General features: G+C 43.6%; 1 protein-coding gene across 1 annotated transcript in view; it reads left to right on the forward strand.

Annotated features, from left to right (window-relative positions):
* The window catches only part of SCFD2 (sec1 family domain containing 2), a 306,279-nt gene that overhangs the window by 263,091 nt on the left and 15,745 nt on the right, over positions 1 to 27,443 (forward strand). Inside the window, exons 6-7 of the mRNA XM_006113517.4 lie at positions 8,686 to 8,831; positions 21,270 to 21,404. Of these exons, the coding sequence (XP_006113579.2) occupies positions 8,686 to 8,831; positions 21,270 to 21,404 (281 nt within the window). The remainder of the gene's footprint in view (positions 1 to 8,685; positions 8,832 to 21,269; positions 21,405 to 27,443) is intronic.

Consider the following 27,443-nt stretch of genomic DNA (forward strand, 5'->3'; position numbering starts at 1 on the left):
AGATGGCTTAAAAGGAGCTGTCTTCTTTACCTCTGTGTGGGCAATTGAGAAAGGATGACAGAGAAAGGTATGACAAGCAAGTGTTTTCTGTACGCTCTGCCACAGAACAGTAGAACAAAATACCAAATACTTCTTGTAGATAGAGTGTAAATGAGCATTCATTGTTCAGCGGAGGCCTGCACCTCCTCTTATCCCTGTAGTGCTTCCTATTACTCCATAATGTAGTGGCATACACAATTTTTATCTAGAAGACTATGGTCTACTGGTGCCCAAGCCACTAACAAGGACAGAAGGCAAACTTTGATTCCAAAGAAAGAGCTATATGAAAAAAGTGCAACTTGACTGGAGTGCACAGTTGTCTTATTTGCTACCATGTGAAAGGTGCTGTTTCCAGATGGCACAGAAGGAATAGACATAATTGAGGAAAGAGATTAGAAATGGCCCAGAACTGGAACTCTGGATCCAAGAGCCCTCAGACTCCAAACTGGATCCAAAACCTGTGAAATGCCAGCTTCCACTTCTGGGCATGTAAGCAGAAAATAGGCACCTCCATCAGTACCCATCCTCCCCAGGACACACTTTCCATCACCGCTGTCTTCCCACGGGCTTTTACGTAGCCCCACTTCTTCAATGGTGCCAACTGTCCATTTCCTCCCACTTCAAAGAGCTATGAGATGAGACTACTACACTTCCTAGTCACTTCATGTATCAGTTTTCACATTGTTTCTACATCTCTGTCTAATTTGTATGGGACACTTCAACTCTCCAACATGCTAATGAAAAATGTGCCCTAGAGCTTTGGATGCCTATGGTTTACAGGAGAAGCTTTTGATGCTGTTACATTGAGCACTAGGAATCTAATATGGAGTCTGCAGGACTCTAAAGGTTGCCGTGGTGGGATCTGAAAAACCATCATTGTAATAGTTTAAAGAATGTAGGGAGGATGGTTTTTATAACTGTGTGCCATAGTCGTTTTAATCCAATTAGAATAATTGTTAGAATTGACTGTATTCTATCTAAGGGGAGTTTACAATGGTTTATAATCTAAACCCAGCTGTGCAGTATACCAATGATTTCTAAACATGAAAACAGTATAGCTCTAAAATGGAAAAGGTCAGAGGACGAAAATGATTTGCCTGAAACTGAAGTACTCACTAAATATTTGTAACCAATCTGACTCAATGAAACTCTGAGCAGAATATTTATTAGCACATTTCTCTGTTTGCACTCCGCAATATAAATTTTTCTTATGTAAAGTATTTCCATAATACGAGGTTCTCTTGGTGTCTCAGACTGCATGTATAATAAATCACAGTAAATTGTCTTAAAGATTCTTGGCTGAATTTTTGGAATATGTTTCTAGAGCAGAAGAATTCCTTACTTCCTTTCCTGGAAACAGAAGTTCAAAAATTAATGCATCCTTTTTTTAATTTTAAAGCCAATGAATCCTAGAAAGTACACAGAAATTTACACTAACCAGATTATGAATATTTCATAGAACAAGGTCTTTTTAAAACTTCATGTTTATAATGGGTAGAAGTTAAAGCTAATATATAAAATTAGAAATATGGCATACTTTTTTAATAGTGAGGATGATTAACTAATGGAAGCAGTGGATGCTGCATCTCTTAAAGACTTTAAATTAAGACTAGATACCTTTCTGGAAAGCATGCATTTGTTTTTTTTAAAAAGTTACTGGACTCCATACACAAGTAACTAAATGAAATGATATGGCTTGTGTTATATCGGACATCAAACCAGGTAATCTAAGGGTTCCTTCGATTATGGCCTTAGAATCTCTGAGTCTGTTAACATAAACTGTAAAAATAATGGGCACATGTAAAATCAGTCTTTCTGTACAAATAAGATGGATAGTAAATCTAAGTAGTTAAAGGTCATGAACTTAATAAAAAAATGCATTAATAATGGGTTGGCCTCAACAAAGACATCAGAACAAGATGTGTTGTTATTATGTGGCTAAATGCAGAAAGAACAACCACCAAAGAAATCGCTAGGCTCCAAAATAAAACAAATAAAAATAAAGATAACTGTAGCTAAACAATCAAAAATAAAAGAGCCAATAGAAGCAAAAGAGCACAAAAGGATAATTGCTAGTGTTTGCAATTGTCATAGTGTGTCTACGTAGAGTCCTTAACCAATGGCATCGTACACTTCTAGGGCCTGATTCTTATTGTCTTGCTCTCAGCACAGTCATTCACACTCATGTAACATGCTGGCAAATGAGGACTCTCCACTTACAGACACTTTTGGTAGCATTTCTTGTCCACTTTGCACAGGCTTAAAAGACTGCACAGGTGCAAGGCAGTGGACCTAAGTGACCGATTATTACATTTTAGAAGAAGTGGAGGGTGGAAAGTTTAAAAATTCTAATTTGAAAGCTGCTTTTTGAAGTAAAAAAGCTGTCAGTGGAAGAAGGAAGAAACTGTATACAGAAAAATAACTGTAAGAACAAGACAATGAGCATTGAAATAACAAAAAATAAACTCTAAGAATAAAATAGGAAAATGTCGAAAGCAAAAGCAACAAAGTTTGTCTCGTGTGGTTTTGCTTCATCTGAACTTGTCTAACAAAGAGTTCTGAGGGCCACTAGCAAAAAAGGGAAAAAAACCATTCCAGATGTGTTCTGACCAAAAGCAATGGCTTTCTTATCATAAAGTGTTGCTGTCAGGGCTGTTTCTCTCTCTGGCACTCTGACTGCAGAAGGTGGGGGCCTGCAGAAGACCTTAAATTCCCTGCCTCTATAGGCTTTGCTTACCAAAAAAAAAAAAAAAAAAAAAAACCAAACAAACAAACCTCCTAAGATCAGAGGGATATCTGTGTTAGTCTGGATCTGCAAAAGCAACAAGGAGTCCTGTAGCACCTTATAGACTAACAGATGTATTGGAGCATAAGCTTTCGTGGGCAAAGACCCACTTCGTCAGATGCATGACGAAGTGGGTCTTTGCCCATGAAAGCTTACGCTCCAATACATCTGTTAGTCTATAAGGTGCTACAGGACTCCGTGTCACTTTTGCAAACCTCCTAAGAGGTACAGATGCACTGTCTCTGGAAGATAGGCTGCCATCATCAAGTGATTTTAAAGAACCCTGACAAATCAGGAAGAATCACTTGGATTCCTTCCCCCGGGGTACCCCAAGCACTTCTACCACAAGAAAGCTTGAAAAAAGAAACAAAAGGAAACAGAAAAACTCTCTTTTATAGCTGACCTCTTAGGCTAGGCAAAAACACACACACTGACCTGTTAACTTCGAGGACACAAAAATCAAATCATCATCTTCGAAGATACCATTAATAAAGCATACTTGGTTGCTAGGTGTTATAGAGCAACTGAGAAAAATAAATTAAAACAGAGAATATAGTATCTCTGTGTACAACTTAAATATAGTGAATAGGAGTCAGGGAGAGCAGCACATGGATTTTACTTAACCAAAAAAATGAAACAAAGAAAAATATCCTGATGGCAACTAAACATACATTCCTCTCTCCACTCACAATCCATGCGGGTCCATACTTCAGGGTCCAGTTTACTCCCATGCCCAAAAATCTTTGTAGGCATGGTAATTCTGATTACTGCATGTTGCTCCCGCCAGCCCTTAACTTAGAACTCACACAAAGGAAGAAGCAGCTAGGTATCTATATACAAATAAAATTTCAACAGTCTTTCCCATTGGCTTTTCTGGCTTTCCTGCCAACACCTCTGTTGGCTACTTGCGTTAAACCCTTTAGTCACTGGGTGGTGGCCAGCACTCCTATCCATCACAGAAAGCATTCTATACCAAGGGGAGAAACGCTTACTCTAGTGTTTACATACCAGGAGAAAGCTTTGCTCTTAATTAATGTAATGTAGCATAGAGATGGGAAGCAACCGCACAACCCCCCCTGAAGACAGATAAGATTTAGGGTTGGTCCTGCTTTGGGCAGGGGGTTGGACTCAATGACCTCTTGAGGTCTCTTCCAGTGCTAGATTCTATGATTCTAAGAGTTGCATACTCCATTGAAGTATTAGTATTAGGGAAAGCAAAACCAAGTTTAAAAGAACACTGTCAATTTAATATCTATCTGAATTTTTTTAGCTACTGTTGTTATAAATAACATTTACTACAGCTGCCAACTATTAGAGAAAAACCATTTTTTCAGTGTATTTACTTTATGCATTCCATTGCACAAATGTGTGTATTTGACAGTTTCACTATAGAATTGGCTCCAATCCTTCAATTGCATACATGGGCCAACTTTGCCCATGTGAAAACAAGGAGTCCTGTAACACCTTAGGGTGTGTCTACACAGCAAAATTATTTCAGAATAATGGCTGTTATTCCAAAATAAATATGCGAGCATCTACACAGCAATTCCGTTATTTTGAAATAATTTTGAAATAAAAGATGGCTTATTCCGACTTCTGTAAACCTCATTCTACAAAGAATAATGCCTATTCCAAAATAGCTATTTTAAAATAAGGCATGGATAGATGCTCCACTGTTGCTTTTTCGAAATAGCCCCTCACCAGGGCCATTCTAAGTTACTTCTCCTGGGAATCTACATTGAGATAGCACATTTACATTAGGGAAACCTGCCTCGGAATAATTTTGAGGGTTCCCTGCAGTGTAGACATGCTATTTTGAAATAAGCTATTTCAGAATAACTATTCTGGAATACCTTATTCCAAAATAACTGTTTAGTGTAGACATAGCCTAAGAAACTAATAGGGATATAAGTTTTGTGGATAAAATCCACTTCATCGGGCCCTAATAAATCTGTTGGTCTCTAAGGTGCCACAGGACTCCTACTTGGTTTTGCAGACACAGACTAACATGTTTACCACCCTGAGAATTTGCCCATGTGAATAGACTGATATCTGTAGAACTACTCATGTGAGTAAAAATGTGGACATATTTAACTGTCTGAAGAATTGGGGCCACAGTCCTGTCATTGGTAGGAAGCAGATGCCAGTGGCAACTGCAGAATTGAGAAACAAGAGAAAGCAACAAGGGAAAGATAAGCTTGTTTTAAAAACAGAAAATGATTATTGTACAGTCACAGCAGTTTGCAGGGGGACTTGAACAAACACAGTATCTGAAATGCTTTTATCTCGCTTTTTAAAAATTGACTAGATTTCACGTGTCTTGCCCAAAGACTCATAGACTTCAAGGTCAGAAGGGACCATTATGATCATCTAGTCTGACCCCCTGCACAGTGCAGGCCACAGAATCTCACCCACCCCTCCCAGAATAATCCTCTCACTTATTTCTCAGATTTTGAAGCCTTCAAATACTTTGAAGACCCCAAGATGTAGAGAATCCTCTAACTGTGATCTGTACCCCATGCTACAGAGGAAGGCGAAAACTGAGCGAGTGTCAGTTTGAGGGTTTGAATGAAGGAATTGCTTTGCAGAATACAGAGATCACTGTCTCTCTGATGGTTTGACAGGCAGTCAAATGTTCATAGAATCATAGAATCATAGAATAATAGGACTGGAAGGGACCTCGAGAGGTCATCGAGTCCAGCCCCCCGCCCTCAAGGCAGGACCACGCTCCGTCTACACCATCCCTGAGAGATGTCTATCTAACCTGTTCTTAAATATCTCCAGAGAGGGAGATTCCACCACCTCCCTTGGCAATTTATTCCAATATTTGACCACCCTGACAGTTAGGAATTTTTTCCTAATGTCCAATCTAAACCTCCCCTGCTGCACTTTAAGCCCATTACTCCTTGTCCTGTCCTCAGAAACCAGGGCTGTGTCCAGACTCCATGCCTCCGTCGACGGAGGCATGTAGATTAGCCAGATCGGAAGAGGGAAATGAAGCCGCGATTAAAATAATCGCGGCTTCATTTAAATTTAAATGGCTGCCCCGATCTGCCGATCAGCTGTTTGTCGGCAGATCGGGAGAGTCTGGACGCGATGCCCCGACAAAGAAGCCTTTCTTCATCGACACAGGTAAGCCTCGTGAAACCAGGCTTACCTGTGTCGATGAAGAAAGGCTTCTTTGTCGGGGCATCGCATCCAGACTCTCCCGATCTGCCGACAAACAGCTGATCGGCAGATCGGGGCAGCCATTTAAATTTAAATGAAGCCGCGATTATTTTAATCGCGGCTTCATTTCCCTCTTCCGATCTGGCTAATCTACATGCCTCCGTCGACGGAGGCATGGAGTCTGGACACAGCCCAAGAGGAACAAATTTTCTCCTTCCTCCTTGTGACACCATGTTAGGCATTGCTTTGAATTTCCACAGTTTTGCTTTTCTTGTTTGTGTTCATTGCATAGAAACATTTGACCACTAGTCCCTTCATGGTATTTATGAAGCATTGTTACAAGATACCATCTGAAGGAGTTTACAGTCTGAGAAGGGCCCATTCCTTGCAGCCTTTCATTCCTAGAGGGAGTCTCACTTATGGTAGTAGGATTGCAGGCAGATGCCAAGGGCCTGCCCATGTGAATCATATTGCAGAACCAGGATGTAAAACAGAATGCACCCTGTCCCCCCAGTGGTAAATTGTTTGTGGAGCTGAGAGTGGGGATTTGTTTAACACTCTCTTTATCCTTTAGAGCAGAGTTTCCCAAACTGTGGTCCGTGGCCCGGTATCGGTCCTTAGGAAAAAAATATTGGGCCTCAGAACAATTTTTGAGAGAGCCTGCCTCGCTGCCCGCAACCCCCAAGATAAATGCTGTGCTGAACTCCCACTGTCAACGGAGGTAGCGCGGGCTTCCTCTGCGGTCAGGGGGCAGTTCTGCAGCTGTGTGCCAGGCCCCGAAAGTGCACAGGCTGCTCTTCCCCCTTCCCCAACAGCCGGTGTAATACCATCACTTGCTGCGGGCTTTGTTCCCCTGCTGCCTTCCTGCGATTGGGGGAGTGGGTGGGAATCCGGGACTCCGCCGGCTCCAGCTGCTCAGGTGGCACGGGCTGCCGTGGGGAGCAGAAGAGCAAGGTGCGCACTGCCCAAGTGGTTGGGGCTGGCGCAGTCTGGGACTCCCTCTCCCCCTGCGCAGGAAAGCATCAGGCATGCAACGGACCAGCATGTCAGGTACCGCGCCGTTGTTTGGGGGACAGGGGAGCAGCCCACACACTTCCTGGGCCTTGGCAGCTACAGGATCCCCAGGTATCAGTCCCTGTCCCCTCCCCTGCCCCCAAGCACCCTGCCCTAGCACCCACAAGCACCCTGTCCCGTGCCCCAGCACTCACTGGCACCCTTCCCCAGAACTCTGTACCAGCACCCACAAGCACAGTTGGGGTCACATTAGTGAGGTTTGAGGGGTCTGGAAGGGTTGTGTTTTTGTGTATCACTTGTGTGGCCCCGACTGCCTTTTCTGTTGGCACTGGGGGCTTTGGGAGGACCAGAAACAATTTATTTGCATATTCATCATTTGCTTAATGAGTATGCAAATATGGAAATAAATGTTACCAGTCCTCCAAAAGCTCGTGAATGGATTTACTGGTCCCCAGTATCAAAAAGTTTGGGAACCCCTGCTTTAGAGAGTTAGAAGTCTTAGAGGTGGTGGTGAGAATGATGAGAAATAAGAGCAGAAAAGTAGACAGAGTTACAGTTGTGTGGCTATTTGGCAAGAACGACAAGCATCTCAATATAAATAATGAATTGTCCAATAATTCTTTAGCTTGAACCATTTAAGTGTAGAAAGCACTGTTTCCATTCCTTTTTGTGATATAAGCCAGATGGTGTGATGATTAGAGACAAGGACTAAAATCCTTCCATAGTGAGCCATTGTCTTTGCAACTGGTTATTGCTTGGGGGAATCGTTTAACCATCCACTTATTTGAGCTTCCATCTAATGGAGAACCAGAGAGAACTGGGTTAAAAAGTAAGGCCTCAATGAAAATTAATACTCACATCTTAACTTGAACTTTTTTTAAGCAAATAAATTTAAAAAATATTATAGTAATTATGGATTAGTGAGTAACATACATAGTTCCTTTTGGATAATACTGAATCTTCCTTGACAATGCACAATACTTGTCACTAAGCCATCCAATTAGTTCTTCACAGATAAGAAATGCCTTCTCAGTCACTGGACTGCCAGCAGAGGTTCAGGAACTATGTTGTGAGTAAACTTCCTTGCATGATTGTGTCACAGTTAGCTGACTTAAAAGTGAAGGTGATCATTTTAGCAGGTTTCTATCCCTTAAAGATCCGGTGACATAACCAATGTTCCCTCTAATCTTTTCTCTCCATGTGTGGATTTTTTGCATACATGTGTGGAATATTTATGTGCCCCAAGGTATGTGTGAATGTGCTCCACCAGTAGAAACAAAAACCTAGGTGTGGGCTCACTGCTAATCAGCTGTGTGTCCGTTGAATCTCTCCTGAGCAACTGCACAAGTGCCCAGCTTACAGGGAACATTCTACATAATTACCTCTTCTGCCTGCTGTACCAACCAGATTGATTGCATTGGTTTTAAGTTGTTTCGTTATCCAAGATGCACATTAAATCATCTACTGTTGGCTTTGTTTACCCTCTAGATTTTATGGCTGCTTTACTGAGCTATTCTATAAGGTGAGCATGCTGTATATACAATACATGCTGGTTTCTAAAGTGTAAAAATATTAAACTAATTTAAAATTTCCTCCTCATCATTCTTTTCCTGCTGTTTATTATCAAAAAAATGGAAAGATCTTTGCTCACACAGACATGTGTTTCTATATTGTTTCAGGCTGTGAATCGTCTCTTCACCTGACATTTGAGAAGGCCACGGTTGCAGTGGACAGTATCTTTAAGTCTCTCAGGGATATTACAAGTGCTCGAATGCACATGAAACAGTTTAATTCTGTACATGTCCTAGGAAGCAATACCTGCCAGGTAAGTAGATCATCCTTTTCATCTGTGGGATATTTGTCTAGCATATGGTCAAAATTATAGCTTCACAGATGTAACTAATTTACTTGTGTATAACCATAAAACTTATTCTACAACTCCATGGGGAAGGCTTCTGGAAACAGGACTTAGCAGCAGCCTCCTGAAATCCGTAGTCAGTCCCAACTCAAGCAAACTCCTCTTGGCTTCACTGGATTTAAGTAGGAATTTGCCTGAGTAAAGACTTCAGGAACTGGTTAACAGTGTTGGGATACTGTATACTTTTCATGTGAGTTTCAGAGCTCGATCAAAACTACACAGGGCCAGAATCCATTGCTGCATAATGAAATGATGTCTAGGTGCCTACATGTGACTGTGTTTCAAAGTATTTTTTCTCCGATTTCCACAATTTCAAGAGTTTTGCTGCAGAAACTGGCTGATAATACTGCTTCAGTTTATTGAAAGTAGCATGATTTTCCTTTGGCACAAGTCATCCTGACTGAAACTAGTTTCCCCCACCCACCCTCTAAATTACATAACTTCTTCTGGAGGAAATGGACATTTGCCACATGGAAAGCACACATCGTAATTTAAGATTTTAAAAGACCATTAAATTTGTTCTTGGTCTTCCGTCAGAAAGATTCCTTTGAAACTTCAGTGTGCTGCAAGCCAACAAATGGATAAAATTATTCTAGTGGTAAGTCAGACTGAGCTGGGTAGCAATGGATATTACATATAATTGCTGAAGAGGCTGTGCAGTTGGAAAACTGTACAAGAGTCAGGTGAAAGAGTGACTGGGATCAAGCAACAATTACAATGGTTGTCAAAATAGAAAACCTAAACCCAACATCAGCTGGCATATATGATCAGAATGATGGCCAATGTGGCTAATAGCATCAAAATACTTATTAGGGAGCTCTGTGCAGAGTTCACAGCATGATAAGAAAAGTACTTCTGAAAATCTCCTAGATGTCCAGGTAGCATCAGTATTTTCTTTGATTTTTACCCACTTCTACTCATTTAGGCTAAGTCCTGGAAAGTTTTTTGTGGAGGTAAAGGATCCGGTAATTCCTTACAACTTCCTGGCCTGGTTCTGTACTGGGCTAGCTGATCATGAGGAAAGAGAGTAGCAAGATTCACTGTAGACAGCAGTTGGGGTGGAGGGATGTATGGGGAATACACAAACAAGCTCTCCTTTTCTCTCAAGCTATTCTTTGTGGATGGATCCTAAGTCCTTTCTCCCCCTGTTTAGTTGGTTTACTGGCAAGCTACAACTGCTACAGAGAGAGAGAGAGGGTATGTCTACACTACCCCGCTAGTTCGAACTAGCGGGGTAATGTAGGCATACCGCACTTGCAAATGAAGCCCGTGATTTGAATTTCCCGGGCTTCATTTGCATAAGCCGGGCGCCGCCATTTTTAAATCCCGGCTAGTTCGAACCCCGTGTCGCGCGGCTACACGCGGCACGGAGTAGCTAGTTCGGATTAGGAAGCCTAATCCGAACTAGTTACTCCGTGCCGCATGTAGCCGCGCGGCACGGGGTTCCAACTAGCTGGGATTTAAAAATGGCGGCGCCCGGCTTATGCAAATGAAGCCCGGGAAATTCAAATCCCGGGCTTCATTTGCAAGTGCGGTATGCCTACATTACCCTCCTACTTCGAATTAGGAGGGTAGTGTAGACATACCCAGAGAGAGCTTCAGGGAACCAGGGTCCTTCTCCTTTCAAACAGAAAAGAACAAAAGTTACCATTTTGCAAGTTAGGGTGCTTTTTAGGGCCCTGCAAATTTGTGAATATGTGCTGCTCATTTTTGCAGATACAGATGTGGATGTGATTACAAATTTTGTATCTAGAACCCTGCAAATCTGTGGCTTGATATCCACATATGCGGGTGCAGATATCCGCCTTTTATTTTTGTACTTACAGATGGGTTTTCAGAGTAGAGGGACTGTTCAGCACTACCACTAAGGTGCACAGCTGTGTACTTGCTCTTCCCACAGTGTCTGTCAGTTAGGGTATGTCTAGACTATATGGCTCCATCGACGGAGCCATGTAGATGAGTTTACTAGGCATAGGAAAATGAAGCGGCGATTTAAATAATCGCTGTTTCATTTACATCAAAATGGACACTGCGCTGTGCCGATCAGCTGTTTGGCGACACAGCGGGGCAGTCTGGACGCGCTGCGGTCGACAAGGGAAGCCTTTGTCGACCGCTCCGGTATGCCTCGTGAAATGAGGTTTACTGGAGCGGTCGACAAACGCTTCCCTTGTCGACCACGGTGCGTCCAGACTGCCCCACTGTGCCGCCAAACAGCTGATCGGCACAGCGCAGCGGCCATTTTGATGTAAATGAAGCAGCGATTATTTAAATCGCCGCTTCATTTTCCTACATCTATTAAACTCATCTACATGGCTCTGTCGACGGAGCCATGTAGTCTAGACATACTCTCTAAGAGGAGCCACCCATTGGAGGGAATCAGAAGGTACTGCATTTCCAAATGGGACAAAAATATGAGCGGATGTGAGGATTTTGGTGGCTACTACAGCACTATTCCTGACATTCCTCATCCTCATACAGTTTTGGGTAATCTGATCTGTCTATCTGGGACCAGTCAACTTGTTAGCATCTTCCTAGCAAGAACTATATTTAAACAGTTACGTTAGCTAAACAAATACGTTAGCAATGTCAAATCTTCGAACCGTGTCTTAGTATAGACATTGGGGTCTTTGTTTTTGTCAATCTAATGTAGCAATTAAAAGAGATTTGTTTTTTTTGTTTTGTTTTTTTAAATATTGTGGCCAAGATGTTCAAAAATTAACTAGTGGTTTTTTTGGCTCTCAAGTTTGGGGAGGCCAGCCTGAGACACTGGAAGGTCTTTGATTTTCAGAGCATGGGTTATCCAGACACCCCAAATTAGGGTTGGCCAGAAAACAAGAATTCTGTTTTGCAAAAATAAATAAGTAAATAATATTGAGGTTTGGACATCTGTTTTTGTTCTGAACAAAAATGTGACCTTCTGAAATTTTTCGCAAAATAACATGAGAGAAGGAAAGAAAACCTGACCCAGGAATAGTCCATGTCCTGGTAGCTAGTGCAGTCACCTGGGAAGAGGGAGACTCTGTGTGACGAGTTCAGTCACAGAGATCCCCTTGGGACTGTCATGTGATGTGCTGTTCACACCACATCTGAACCTGCCTACCTGTCCTCTTGGACACCCCGCCACCTGTCCTGCTGAGCTAGAACATCTGGTCTACCCTAGAAATGGTGCAGAGTTGGGGTCGCAGTCCACAGCAGAGCAATACAGACACTGAGATATACTCAGCTCTGGGAAGACTCAGTCAAAGGGACTTGACACAGCACCCAGGTGCACAGTTCCAATGTGACCAGAACTAAAGTTCCCTCTACGGGGCGTGCTTGCACATGAACAGAGGAAATTTTTACCTCACCCACCTCCTAAGCAGAGTCATGCAGCAGAGTGGCGGGAGGCAGGCAGGCAGCTGCTCGGGTGGCCAGGGTGAAGGAGCCACGTAGGAGATGGGGCTGCTCCTGCCGGCTGACTGGGACTGAGACCATGGCTGCAAGGCAGGTGGGCAGGTGCCTGCTCTGGCTTGGACTAGGACCAGGGCCAGGGCTGCATCGTGGGCAGGCAGGCAGTTGCTCAGGCTGGGATCGGGACCATGGCCACAAGGCGGGCAGGTGCTGTTACTAGATGTTAAGGTCAAAAATATTTTTTCTCGGTTTAAAAAAAAAGTATATTTAAGAATAATGCTGACCATATTAGTGCCAAATATAGTAATGAAGATCTACTACAGAAAACGTCTTATGTAGTAGAAACTCACTAACTAACATTGGTGATTGGGAGAGTCATAGTAAATCAGCAAACTTTACAAATAAGCAAGTAAGCAGAAAAACACAAACTCAAAACTACTGCAGCACAAAAAGGATTTTGGTGTTTTTACATGTATAGTTGGTTGAATTATAAATAATATGCATCATAATGTATTTTATAAATAATAAGTATTAATCTTATCAGATTTCACTACAATACTTGGCTGTTAAATCGTCACAAAGAAGTGGACAGAGTAAGACTACAAGAGTGTTAATGAGGATTTGGATTTGAGATGAGCAAACTGATGATTCTCAAGGTTTTACTGTGAATGTATAGTAAGGTAAAAACAACGAATAGTCTAGCATACGGCTACTCAACTTTGGAAACTCTGGGAGCCAAATGATACTCATAGCACATGCTGAGGGCCATAACTTAAGTGTGGTTCATATACATGCAAATATATGAAAATATCTTCTTTCACACTGACAGGCATGAATACAAAGCACTTCCCACAATGCCCCAGTGCTCCCAGCACCTTCTCCATGGGGGCTAGAAACGCTGTCACACTGTACCCGTCTGTTCAGCCAAGTCCGTCCACTTGCGTCTTTCAATGTTCACCCTGCCTGTGAGATGCCTTGCCATTGTGGAGCCTGTTCCCAGTGGTGGCCATGTTCAAAGGATCCCACCTGCAGGCCACATGTTGAGTCCCGCGTAAACCCAAACCGGTTTGTTTGTGGGCCACAAACAAACAGGCCGCGGGCCACATGTTGAGTAGCCCTGGTCTAGCAGCACTTTAAAGACTAACAACAGATTACTCTTTAAGATGCTGCTCGACTATTCATTGTTTTTTAAGTTTTTCCAATTACAGACTAACATGGCTACCCCTCTGAAGCTTATAACAAGGTGACGTTTGATTTCAGGATAGATACAAATCTGTTATTTACAAAACAAATTGAATTTGTTTTTGTGCTTTCTGCAGCAGCATCCCCTGGGAGTCTTCGGGCCAGTAATCAGGAATTACTACTATTAGAAGTACCTTCATACCAATTTTGGCTACTGTTGTGTGGCCTCTAAGAGCTTAAGTCAGTGGTAGAACAGCTCAGTAGGACCGTGCAAGTAGGTGGAACCAGAGTCAGATCTCCAATGCAACAGAGGGAGGAGTCCAGGGTATGTGCAAGGCTCCTGGCAAAGTGGCTGCTGTTTACATAGCTTCCCAGTATGGCCTCCAACTCGGGGCTTAAATATTGAGTGTGGTTGAAGGCCACATCACTGGTGCATTTCAGCCTTAATGCATAGTACTGACTGGAAACACTATTGCATATGTAATACGAAGAGAACCAAAAGATAAATTGGCAAATTAAACAAAAACAAAGAATATGGAGAGCAAATGATGAACCTTTAGCTCTAATAAAAGATTCCAAGAACTAATGGAAATAAAGTGAGAATTAAAGTCACAATAGGCCAAACAGAGTTCTGATTTCAGTCATCCAGAACCAAATGTTATGATCCAAGTGATAGGATCTTGAAAGCTTTTAGTTGTATTTTGAAAAAGTAGGCAACTTTCCAAGTGCATTTCATTCCTCACATCCTAAATGGTGTAGTGCCAACAGTCCCAAGGGACAGAAAGGGAGATCATCTACTACAGCTGGTCGAGGGTCTGGGACAGGGCTATAAACAGGAAGTTGTCTACTGAAAATTTTGCAGTATTAATTTATTTTTATTTGACTTCATATTAAATAAACATTTAAAGTCATGTACCTTGTTAATTATCCCTTGTTTTTGTATTCTTCCTTCCACAGTATTTTACAAAATATATATACGATATTTGTTAATAACTTGGGTGCCACAATGGCGTACAGCAGAACAAGTGCATAAGACTTCAATATTAGCGCACAAGACAAAACTCACTCCATTCGTGGATAGAAAATCTTAGAGGGAACACTGACCAGAACCCCAGATAAATCCATGTCACTATGCATAAAGTTTATACACAGTGAGATCATAAGTTGTTTGCCCCCTTTATCAATGAAAGAGAGAGATGCACAGCAGTTGTCTCCCCCAGTAACAAGTATTTACACTGGGTCTATTAATAAACAAAAGTTATTTTATTAAGTATAAAAAGTAGGATCTAAGTCAGCAGCGGACAATAATTTTTGATGGGGGGCAACTCCAAGAATTTGGAAAGTGGTCAAGGGCTGCACTTTTCCATCATATTCATGGAGAAAGTGCAGGGTCTGGGATAGAGGTTGAGTGCAAAAGGGAGCTTGGGGTAAGGGAGGTTGTTTGGGTGAAGGAGGCATTTGTGAGTTGGGGCACTGGACTGGGGTGAAGGGAGTTGGATTGTGACCTATGGCAGGGAATTGGGGTAGAGGAGAGTGGTGCAGGGATTTGAGTTGTGAGCTAGGGCAGAAGGGGACTGTGATCTGGGGCAGTGGATTGGGGTTCTGGATCTGGGAGGGGGGCAGAGGATTTTGGTATGTGGAGTAGGGGGCAGGAGTGGGGGGCAGAAGGTTGGGGAATGGAAGGACTGGGATGCCAGAGGTAGGCTCTGCCAGGAGCCTTACCAGCCAACAGTGGTTCCTGGATCAGCCTCCCTGCCTGCCCCGCCCCTGCACAGGCTGCCGCCATGTGCTCTGGAGCCCCTTGTGTTTCATGGCTGCCTGTTATTGAAACAGGCAGCTCCCACTGCCATGGGATTGTGCTGGGGGCAGGAGCAGCTCTTAAAGCTTCCCCCTCCCCTCCGGACTCACAGTTCTAAAAGAAAAACTACCCCACTGCCACATTTCTGAGCAGTGTGCGAATGGGATGAGGCAAGCAGAGAGCCTGCCTTGGGCTCCTCACAGTGCCGCAGGCCAGATGCAGGGGCTTGGCAGGCCAGATTCGGCCCATGGGCCATATTTTGCCCAGGCCTGATCATAAGAAACTCAACAAAATAAAACAAAACATGCTAGCTAAGCGTAATACACTAAGCAAACTTGTTTCATTCCCTAAAAGTAGTTTTAATCACCTTCTCTCACAAGGTAGGCAGCTTCCCAGCTTGGGCTTGATTCTTAGAACATAAAAATGGTCATATTGGGTCACACCAAAGGTTCATCTAGCCCAGTATCCTCTCTGCTAACAGTGGCCAATACCATATGCCCCAGAGGGAGGGAACACAAAAAGTAATCCTCAAGTGCTCCCTCCCCTGTCACCCACCTCCAGAGAAACAGAGGCTAGGGACACCATTCCTACCCATCCTGGCTAATAGCCCTTGATAGACCTAACCTCCATGAATTTATCTAGCTCTTTTTTGAACCCTATTAAAGTTCTAGTCTTCACAGCATCCTCTGGCAAGGAGTTCCACAGGTTGACTGTGGGCTGAGTGAAGAAAAACTTCCTTTTGTTTGTTTTAAACCTGCTGCCTATTAATTTCATTTGCTGATCCCTAGTTCTTTTATTGTGGGAGTAAGTAAATAACTTTCCTTATTCACTTTTTTCACACCAGTCATGATTTTATAGACCTCTATCATATTCCCCTTTAGTCTCCTCTTTTCTAAGCTGAAAGTCCAAGTCTTTTTAATCTCTCTTCATATGGGACCTGTTCCAAACCTCTAATGATTTTTGTTCCCCTTTTCTGAACTTTTTCCAATGCCCGTATATCTTTTTTGAGATGAGGTGACCATATCTGTATACAGTATTCAAGATGTGTGCCTACCATGGTTTTGTATAGAGGCAATAAGATATTTTCTGTCTTATTCTCTATCCCTTTTTTAATGACTCCTAACATTCTATTTGCTTTTTTGATTGCCGCTGCACACTGAGTGGATGTTTTCAGAGAACTATCCACAATGACTCCAAGATCTTTCTCTTGATTAGTTGTAGCCAAATTAGTCCCTATCGTATTGTGTATATATAGTTGGGATTATTTTTTTCAATGTGTATTACTTTACATTTATCAACATTAAATTTCATTTGCCATTTTGTTGCCCAATCACTTAGTTTGGTGAGATCTTTTTGAAGCTCTTCACAGTCTACTTTGGTTTTAACTATCTTGAGTAGCTTGGTATCATCTGCACATTTTGCCACCTCACTATTTTTCCCTTTTTCTAGATCATTTATAAATAATGTGAATAGGATGACTCCCAGAACAGACCCTTGGGGGACCCAACTAGTTACCTCTCTCCACTCGGAAAACTTACCATTTATTCCTACCCTTTGTTTCCTGTCTTTTAACCAGTTATCAATCCACAAAAGGACCTTCCCTCTTATCTCATGACAACTAATTTTACTTAGGAGCCTTTGGTGAGGAACCTCGTCAAAGGCTTCCTGGAAATCTAAGTACACTATATCCACTGGATCCCCTTGTCCATATGTTTATTGACCCCCTCAAAGACTTCTAGCAGATTAGTAAGGCATGATTTCCCTTTACAGAAACCATGTTGACTTTCCTCCAACAAATTATATTCATCCATGTGCCTGACAATTTCATTCTTCACTATAGTTTCAATTAATTTGCCCGGTACTGACGTTAGACTTACCCGTCTGTAATTGCCAGGATCACCTCTAGAGCCCTTTTTAAATATTCATGTCACATTAGCTATCTTCCAATCATTAGGTACAGGAGCTGATTTAAGGGATAGGTTACAAACCACAGATAATAGTTCTGCAATTTCCCATTTGAGTTCTTTCAGAACTCTTGCATGAATGCCATCTGGTCTTGGTGACTTGTTACTGTTAAGTTTATCAATTTGTTCCAAAACCTCTTGTTCAGTCTTAGATGTTTTCAGCAGTCATCTTAGGTACAAACCATGGGTTTCTTGACATCTGGCAGCAACCCCTTTTGCCTTTATATGTATTTTGCCCAAGATGGGAATCCTTTGTATTCAATTCAAACTTTTCTCCACTAGAGTGGAAAAGTACAGCATTGAACATGGTTTCCAGCATCAGGTGGCCTGGTCACATGTCTTTGTAGGACCAACCATAGTCCAGGCTCATAGGAGAAGCAAGACTGTTCACAGCACATTGTTCGAGTTAGACATATTCATATTCAAAAGCATATTTCCATAAAGAATACGGGGGTGCAACATCACACTGAGGTTCACATCCTTGCACTAAATCAGGCGGTGTGGGAACTTGCACCTGTATATCACCAATATGGTAATTCTGGGTAGACCTGAAAAAACATAGTAGGGAAATTTTTCCTATAAGCTTTTATGTTCTATGAAACATATTAGTTCCCTTAAAATGACATTTTTTGATTAAAAGAAATCATAAATATTTTGACCAGCCCTTCCCCAACTCATTGGTCACTTTTGAAAAATCTTAACCGGTAAGTATTCATCTATGATGACATTTAAATTATATCTGCCTTCTGTTTCATATTATAGATTTCTGGTAACCTTTCATCTCTGCTCCAGATGTTTCATTTTAATGCACTTCTATTGTTCATATGTTGTTTTAAGTGGGTATTATATAGTTTTACACTGGATTTCAAGCTTTTGAGTGGTATTTCGGGCACTCATTCATTGCATAACTTGCTTTGACGCAGGTCTGGAATGTCCTACTACAGAAACAATACAGCTAATGTCTGTTATGGTCTTGCCTTATTGGCTTAACTTAAAAGAGTGCTCATATATTGTAGAAGAACTAAGAAGTACATAAATCTTCTTTGACGTGAAGTGTAAGATTTGTTTCCCTCTTTGTAAACTGCTGGACAAAAATATCTCTTTAATTACAGTGATGACTTGAAAAGTTCCAAGTTGCATAATAAGTGCCTAATTTTTCAATGTTTTCTTTATTGTAAATGTCATAAGAGATGCTTCTTACAAAGCATGAGTGAAATTGCACATGAATCTTTTAAGAAAGCTAGAGATGTGACATCCTGGAATAGCTCAGTAGGGAAATATTGTGTACTTGATTTGGAACCAGATAATTTTCTAAGATTGTTACACTCATTCCTGAAACTATTACAGCTACTTTTTAAAGTTTTAATCTTATAGCTTGCCACGAACTAAATGGTCATGTAGACAAATCTCTAGAACTCCTGTTTAGGGTAACTAGGTAGCTCAAGCCACTAGTAATAGAACCCTTTCCTCTCTACATCACTAGTTCAAATTCAGCCCAGGTTGATAGACACTGATAGTCATCACCTGGTAGCTATCTGATATATTATGAAAAGAATTTGTGGTCTCGGTCCATTCATTGTTGGACAGGTGTCCATGTCACCAAAAATACCACTTGTCTCACCTATGCTAGTGTAGGCGTAAGGAAAATCAGACCCACTGTCTCAAAGTGGTTGAGAGCATGTTCACAGATCACAGATGGTATTTGTGTTTAGTGCAGGCCCACCAACAGGGAACAAAGGGGATAGTTTACTTAGGGCCTAGCAATTCAAAGGGGCCTGGGGCTCCTGACTACCGCCACTGCTACTGCAGTGGCGGCTGGAGCCCTGGGTCCTTTATACCGCCACCAGAGCACTACATCACACACTCTCTACGGTTCTCCCTCCTTTTCTGGGAGCATAGAACCAAGCCTCCCCCTCACCTTGCACAGGGGCCTGCAGTAGCTGTCAGCTCCTTTGCTTTGGTGTTTTAACGTCTGCATCATATGCATATTCAGAGGGCTCTGATACTCTCAAACTCAGACCTCTAAATATCAAACCTGAGTCTGAGAGCTTCTCCCACTACCTCTGCTGAAGAGCTCTTCTCCTCTTCCTTTTAGGGGAGCATCCTTCTACTCTCAGATCATCAGGGTATTTTGCTGCCCTTTTCCTGGGTCTTCAAAGGCAGCTGTCAACTCCTTCCTCTTTCTGTCCTTTTCAAGAGAAGACCAATAGGCTCAGTGCACCCTAAATCTAAATAAGTATCTTTGGGGGAAACAGGAAATGATCTACATCTTTCAATACTCCACCAGTACTGACTCTTTAACACTCGAAAGCCCAGACCATCCCAGAGTGTACTCAAGATTCAGCCATCAAACAAGGTTACTCATTGGTCCAATTTCACCTTGTGTGATCTAGGCTATAGAAGTTAAAAGTGTAGCTTTTAGCAGGAGCAAGAGGAGTGCTTGGATGTGCAGTTGCTGTCGGGAGTGGGGGTAGAAACAGGCAGAGCTGACCAGCTTTCAGTAGAGGATGGGCCACTCAGCTAACCCTGAAGTTCTGGGAGGGGACCATCTGGCCATGCCCTGAAGACAATGGAGCTGAAGGGGCCTTTTCCTCCATCTTCTCATGTGGGAAACTACATCAGAATCTGAGCTTTCGTTTAGAAAAACAAAACTAGGTTTTTAGTTGTCGTGGTTGTGAAGAAAACATGAGACACATGTTCACCAATACAGTGACATCTGCATGAGTTTGCCAGCAATCTAAAATAATAGCTCTGAGGGATGAGTTCATTCCAAGACTCACTAACTCTGGTGGGGCTCTGCCAAGACCTCACAAACAGCAGACTCATGGTATGTCTGTACTAAAAACACTGCAGCAACACAGCCTCATTCCACAAGGAGTAACGGTAGTTCGAACTAGGAAGCCTAGTTCGAACTACCTAGTTCGTGCCGCGTGTAGCCGCGCGGCACGGGGTTCGAATGAGCGGGGATTTAAAAATGGCGGCTCCCCGCTTATGCAAATGAAGCCCGGGAAATTCAAATCCCGGGCTTCATTTGCAAGTGCGGTATGCCTACATTACCCTCCTAGTTCGAACTAGGAGGGTAGTGTAGACATACCCTAACTGACTGCTGGGTAAGTGCAGGGATTCCCACTAGTGGCCCCTGACTGTGTGGGACAGGCAACCCCTGCTGTTGCCCCTGCTGTGTCCAAAATGATGGAGGCCCTGATTGCCACACCTGCAGGGGAAAGAGGCCTCTGCCCCTGCCACTATCACTTCAGATGGAGGGTTGAGCTGGAAGGAAAGACTGGCAGGCGGCTGCATATGATTAGGTTATTATGGGCCTAGGGGCCCATATTGTCTTAATCTGTCCCTGTTCTCCTGTGAAGGTGGAGGCAAGAATGGCTGGCAGGGAGAGCTAGAGTTGCATTATCATTTCTCCTACAGCTCTCCCTCACCGAAGCATAGGGGCTGAATTGTCATTTCACACATTATGTGACATGCCCTTCTCTAGCAGCCAGGACAGCCTGTTTCAAATGCTCTTAAAAATAAATCAGTCAGAATACTCATTTCGATTTGTGTGTTCAACAAAGCCGCATGCAATTCTGCCTTCTGGATTTGAGCTAACCTGCAGATTTGGTGACAGTGCTCTGCCCTCTCTGTATGACCCTAAAGGAGCTTTGGGTTTCAGAGAAACCTAAGCCCATGCACTCTACTTTGCTAACAATAACAGCCTTGACTAGCCACTTGACCTCTTCTCCCACAATAATCTTCACACTTTTTTCCTTGCCTCCCTTTTCACGTACAGTACGCACAGCACCCGGATAAAAATAGCTTGTATCTGTCTTTTCAATTACATGGGAATTCTGTGCATATCCTTGGTATGTAGTGTTGCAAATGCAGTTGCTGCTTCAACCTTGTAAATGTATCCATGACAAAAGTTTTTGTTTCCTTTAATACAAATTAAATTCTAAGAAAAACAACTAGCCACAAGCATAGGCAATCTTATTTTCAGCTCACGTTCTACTTTTGCAGGCCACGTACAAGCCATTGCTGAAGCAAGTGGTAGAGGAGATATTCAATTCTGATCGACCTGACCCTGTTGATATTGAACACATATCTGCAGGCCTCACTGATCTTCTGAAAACTGGATTCAGTATGTTCATGAAGGTAAAGTGATCATTCCAAGTTCATATATAAAATCTGCACCTCTCCATAATTAAACAGCTCAGCTGCTGATATTCTATATGGTTGTCTTCTACCAGCTACCCAGGAAGTGGTACACAACTGTGTTTGCCTTTGTCCTTGTCAGGAGCTCCATGTGTTTCTATTTTCCCTCATTCAGTTTTCCAATGTTCCCCAAAAGCAAGAGGTTCTGCCTTGCCTAGAACATTCACTGAAATTTTGCAATCAAATGTGCCATTCAAAAGTTATTGTGTTAAATACAGACAGGCAAATACAATTGTCAGAGTTGAGTATAAGGCCCCCCAACCTGTGCCGAAAATGCTTTGTACTTGCTATCAGTTTATAAGAGGGATTCTTGTTGTGTTAGTATAGAGTAAGTTGTTATCAATCCCAAAGTGTAACATACCTGTGCCTGATGTTCATTTCTCTGCCCCCCAATTGCATCTGCATTTTCAAAAGAGCCAGCTGCCAATTTAGGTGCCAAAATGAAGTAGCCAGAGCTAGCACCCAGCAGCTTCCACTATACTCAGAACCCTGATGGTAAAGTTACTGTCTATAAAAATACACAATGTGAGGGTTGACAGACCTGAAAACTGACCCACAGTTCTTTGTTTCTGGAAGATCTTTCCATACCTGTGTGATTTCTAAAAAACAATCCATTGCTGTAACTCCAAAAAAGAAAGAACAAGAACAGATATTCCACTATCAACATGTATAAATGAACTGGTGCACACACAATATTTGAAATGACTGGTTTTATATCCTGAAGGTTTCCCTGTAATTCAGGTCTGCATGTATTTGATTTGTATTTCCTTGGAGTTTTATTTGGGGGGTGGGTTTTTTTTATTTTTGAAGCAGGAACATAATTTTTTTTTCTAAAAACACGTGTAGTCTCCAGCATGGTTCTCTCTAAGGTGCGTGTCTCTGTGGGTACACACAAAATATTTTACTCCTGCTTACCTCATCAACAGAGCCACACTGCAGCACTCTGCTTCCACGATGTGGAAGGTAAGCTGGTGGCAGTGGCCAGAAGAGTAGGGGCCAGGGTTGCATGGTGGCTGCTAGAACTGCGGCTGGAGCCACGGGCTGCGTGGTGGTAGACGGAGCCCGTCCCAGCCAGAGCTAGGGTTGCGTGGCAGTGGATGGGGCTGGCCCCAGAGCTAGGGCTGCGTGGCAGCAGACGTGCCCAGTCCTGGAGCTAGGGCTGCATAGCAGCAAATGAGGCTGGTCCCAGAGCTAGGGCCATGTGGCAACAGCCAGAGCTGGAGTCTTTGCCGGTCTCGGAGCTAGGGCCACATGGCTGTGGCCAGAACCGGTCCCAGAGCTAGGGGCTACATAATGGCAAATGAACCCGTTCCTGGAGCAAGGGACGCATGGTGGTGGCACGAGCTGGCGACCGCATGGCAGCGGATGGGGCTGGTCCTGGAATTAGGTCCGCATGGCAGTGGACAGAGCCGGTGCCAGGGCCAGGAGTAAACAAGAGTGGGTGCAGCAGCAGTATTTGATCAGTAAAGAAAGGATTAACTCCGGGTGAGTGCTCCCTGCCCCTATGCACGAGTTCTTCAAGTAAGAGCTGTATAAATAGCTGCAACAGCTGCTTGGGAGACTGGATGGGAGAATGCTGTTGGGAAGATTGGTCTCCATGCATCAACCCCCAACTTCTTCTAATTACTTTCTTATTTTATTAATTAACTTTTTCTTGTTTAAAATACTAATCCTGGAGAAATGCCTCTCCCCCCCCCCCCCCCCCCACTGACTGAGGCACAAACATCACTGTAGTAGGGCACTTTATGATGTAACTTGGCCTTGGAAAAAAGGCCTAAATGGCAGCATCTGTGCTTGGGTTCCAAACTCTGCCATTCCTGTTGGTGCTGTGTGCTGTGCTACTCCAGGATACAGTCATTCTTCCAAAAAAGTGAGCTGACTCGTCAGAGATGGATTCCTGTGTTCAGCTTCCCCTTTGGCCAGTGACTAGGGTGGTGTGGGGGAGAGGAGGTGTTACTGCAATGCAGCAACTCACAATCAGAGAGCAAAAACCAGAGGGGATCACTGATGGGGTTAATTTCCCCAGCACAAGATAGATGATCTGAAAGCAAAACTGTACTTCAAAGCACACCAAAGAACACACACTAAAAATGCCATTATTAGCTTGGCAAGATATTATTCCCTTTTCCATTTGCAACAATTAATACAGAGATATGTAATCTGAGTGAAAGCTTTTCTCTTCTCATGACCTGGTTTCTCTCCTGGCAGATCCTACTCTGCCAGCACCATCCTGTACCAACAGCATCACTTTTTTCATTTCTTGCTACAGAAATATTTGAGTGATGGAGAGGCAAAGAAATAAGGGGAGATTAAAGAGGGACACCAGATGAATTCTCTTCTTTTGCAGAAAAGGAGAAAGGGGAGTGTTGGGAAACAAATTCATTATTTCAGCATAGTATTTCTTTTCTCTGTAAAATTTAACCTAGGTGAAAGATGTAGGACTGAAAGGCCTGGAGACTGTGCTCTCTATTTAGCCATAGAACAGCACAGGCAGTGCAGAGCTACTCACATATGCTCACCCACGCCCCTGCCCACTTCCTTTTCCCCACTTGTCCTGGGGGCTCTCTGCCCAGCCTGGAGGTGTCCTTTCCATGGCTGAGAAGACAGTTCAGTCTGCCCATCAGTTCTCTCCTGACATTGCCAAGAGAGCTACTGAGGGGCTGCTGTTTTGGTAGGCGCTGTGTGAGATGTGCTCAAGTTTTATCTGAAACTTCCTCACAGGCCCTTCTTTGGTGAACAGATGCTCTCCCTTGCCTTTGCAATGCCCTGGAGACATGTGTGCAAGCAGAGGAGTGCTCCCTTTCCGTTTCAGTGAACAGCAAGAGTCCCTGCGTGTGCAGCTTCACATTATTCAGCTGCAGAATCCCTCCCAGACTCCTCCGCACAAACTCAGTGCCTACAAAGGGGCATGCATTCATGAGATGTCATGAGGGTGATTTTAACACACATACACCAGAACCTCAGGAAGGCTGCACAAGATTTAGTTGCCTTGCTCAGCCACTCATGAGTCCTGAATGTACAGGCCACCCTGACACAGAGCTGTCCTGCTAGACTGCCTGTGCACTCTGGAAGCAAAGAGCACTATTTGTCACCTTTCTTATACAGTATTTGTATGAATAGACATTTAAGATTTGAAGAATGCCTATGAGGTGATCAAATCAGACAAGGGCAATCTGCACTTAATTCATCAGAGAGCTTTAGCTCTGATTTATGTCTTTGTGCAGAACAAGCATTCCAGGTATCTGCATTTCCTAAGTTGGCTATTTATCTGTAATAAATAAACAGAGTGAAGGGCAGTGGTGAAGAGACACTGGATTGACTTCACCTCTGACCCAGAATAAATATAGCCCTGAGACACAATGTGAATGGAGAGAAATATTCAGTAAACTGTTGTCTAGGTGTATAATGGAGAGTGTATCCTACGGTGACAGACCAACACCAGCTTGGGTGAACAGCTTTCTCTTTCCTGAGTATTAAAAAAAAAAGGCCAAACCTAAGTCCAGCATAATCAGGCAAGCACCTGGAGTCAATTGGAACTTTCTAGAAGCCACAGGCTAATTAGACACCTGCAGCCATAAAAGGTCTCCCCTAAGCAAGGAAGGGGGTGAAGGAAAAGAGTGAAGGACAGGAAGTGTTGTGTGCAGAAGATGTGTGGGTGTGGGTGTGGGTGTGAGCTGAGGACTGAGGAGCAGGCACCAAAGGAAACATACTGGGAGGGATCGTTTGGGGAGGTGGCCCAGGAAAAGGCTGCCAGATTGTGGGTGGCAGTGACCCTGCCTGTTGTTGCTGCATTGAGGTACCTGAGCTGGAGCCCAGAGTAGTGGTTGGGTCTGGGTTCCCCACAACATCTCAACCTCTTCCTCGAGCAGGGAGATGAGGACTCCAGAGGAGATTTTACCCCAAATTTATGGACAAGCATGTAATGAGTATGTCTCAGTAGGCTGTGTCTCCTGCCTCTAGTAAAGAGAAAGAGGCCATGTGGAGGGCCACAGCGAGCCTCTGAGGCCAACACTGTCCATCAATAGTGCAAGGCCCACAGGGCATAGCTGGAGCTTTGCCACACTGACACAAGCTCAGAAATGTTAGTCTGAAAGGCCAATTAACATAGTTCTCTGAAAGGAGAGCCTGATTTAATTGAGGAGGAAGCTCAACTGAGGGAGGCTCTAGTAGAGGGCTATAAACAGAGGAAGTTGGCTACTGAAAATGTTGCATGTTTACATTTTTTAATTTAACTTCATATTAAATAAACATTTTTAAGTCACGCACCTTTGTCTGTGAGAGAGGCAACTTTTAAAATCTTGTATATTTTCACTTGTCCTTGTAGTAATGTAATAAATAAACTTGCTATGTTTGAGTCATTCTAGGCTTTTAAGTTTATGGTCTTTCAGCAACATACACTTACCACCTTAAATGCCTGTAAATCTGCTAGTAATATAAAGCAAATATAAATGCATAACAGATGTGCATGTATGAATATTTCATGGACACAAAACTGTCATTGCATCCCTCCATTTTCTCCTGTGCATGTTGCTTACACCTGTGGCTGGTTGGCAAGGTGCTTCATTACTATGTGAGAGATTCTGAATGAAACAGTTAGCCAGATTCATCATATAGGAGACGTTTCACAGTTTACCCCCCTTTTTTCCATGACTGTCATGTTCCATGATTATTTCACAAGAAGCCTTAAATTCGTTGTCCTTATGTGATGTGTCAAACAAGTGGCATTTGATGAGTTACGGGTTAAGATTCCAGCCAAAAAACAGTCCCTGCTCTTCCGTGTCTCGTAGCATGCCATCCTACTGGACTATACTGCCACGCGCAAAAGGACTTGCTCTTCATTCAGTTCACACCTGCCTAGGACAGTTACTTTCCACAGAACAGTGGTTCCCAACCTTTTTTTAATACCACAGACTGGCAAACCCATTCACAAAATGTTGGTGGCCATTTCACTTGCATATTCATTATATAAATAATGAATATTCAAATATGCAAATATTACAAGTTCACCAAAAGTTTGTCAGTGGTTTGCCAATAGGCGGTAAAAAAGCCCTGGCCCCTAGAGCCCCCCAGTGCTAGCCTGAACCCCTGTAGCCCTCCTCTACTCCTAGAGCCAGCCACTGATCTCAGAGTCCCAGCACCCAACAGCCTCTCACCCTCAGAGCCCCCCAGTGCCAACTCCCCATCCCAAATGCCCCAGTGCCAGCCCTCCACTGTCAGACCCCCCAGTGCCAGCCTCCTGTTTCCAGAGCCCACTGCACCCAACCCCTCAGATCTCCCTGTGCCAGCCCCCCATCCTCAATATTAGCCCCGTCCCCAGTGTGCCCCAGTGCCAGCCCTGTTCTCATTGCCCTCTCACTACTAGCCCTGCCCCAGAGCCCCCCAGTGCCAGCTCCCCACCCCAGATGCCCCCCTCACTACTAGCCCCACTTAGAGCCCCACATCTTCAGCTTCATCCTTAGAGTCCCTCAGTGCCAGCCACCCAGCCCTTAGAGCTCCCCTACCCCCCTCACCTCACCCTGCGCTGCCTCCCAGCCATCATCTGAGCGTTGCTGCCTGAGTCACAGCAGCCATGCTGGGCTCCACGCAGACCTTCTGCCGTGCACGCTCTTCCACGTCCGAGAGGAGACCCCCACCCCTGCCCACCGCTGGTTGGCTGAGAGGCTGGGTAGGACACACCTCTCCCAACAGCTGCAGCAGGAGGGGAGGTGCTATGTAGAGTACCCCAGCCCTAGCCCCCAGAACCACTGTGCTCAGCAGCCAGCGGTTCGCGGACTGGCACCAGTCTGCGGACCGGCAGTTGGGAACTGCTGTGCTGCCATACTACATCAATAATGCCCGTAATCGTAAGCGTCATGCTTGCACTATCAATCTCATTTCTCCTCCTTTATCTGCCCACATTTGTGATGACAAGTTATACATCTTGTCCATGGTGTTTGCAAGACCTGGGCCTGGTATGTATTTCTATCATACCAGGCTACC

Source organism: Pelodiscus sinensis, chromosome 5 (assembly GCF_049634645.1).
Source record: "Pelodiscus sinensis isolate JC-2024 chromosome 5, ASM4963464v1, whole genome shotgun sequence".
Taxonomy (NCBI): Eukaryota; Metazoa; Chordata; order Testudines; family Trionychidae; genus Pelodiscus; species Pelodiscus sinensis.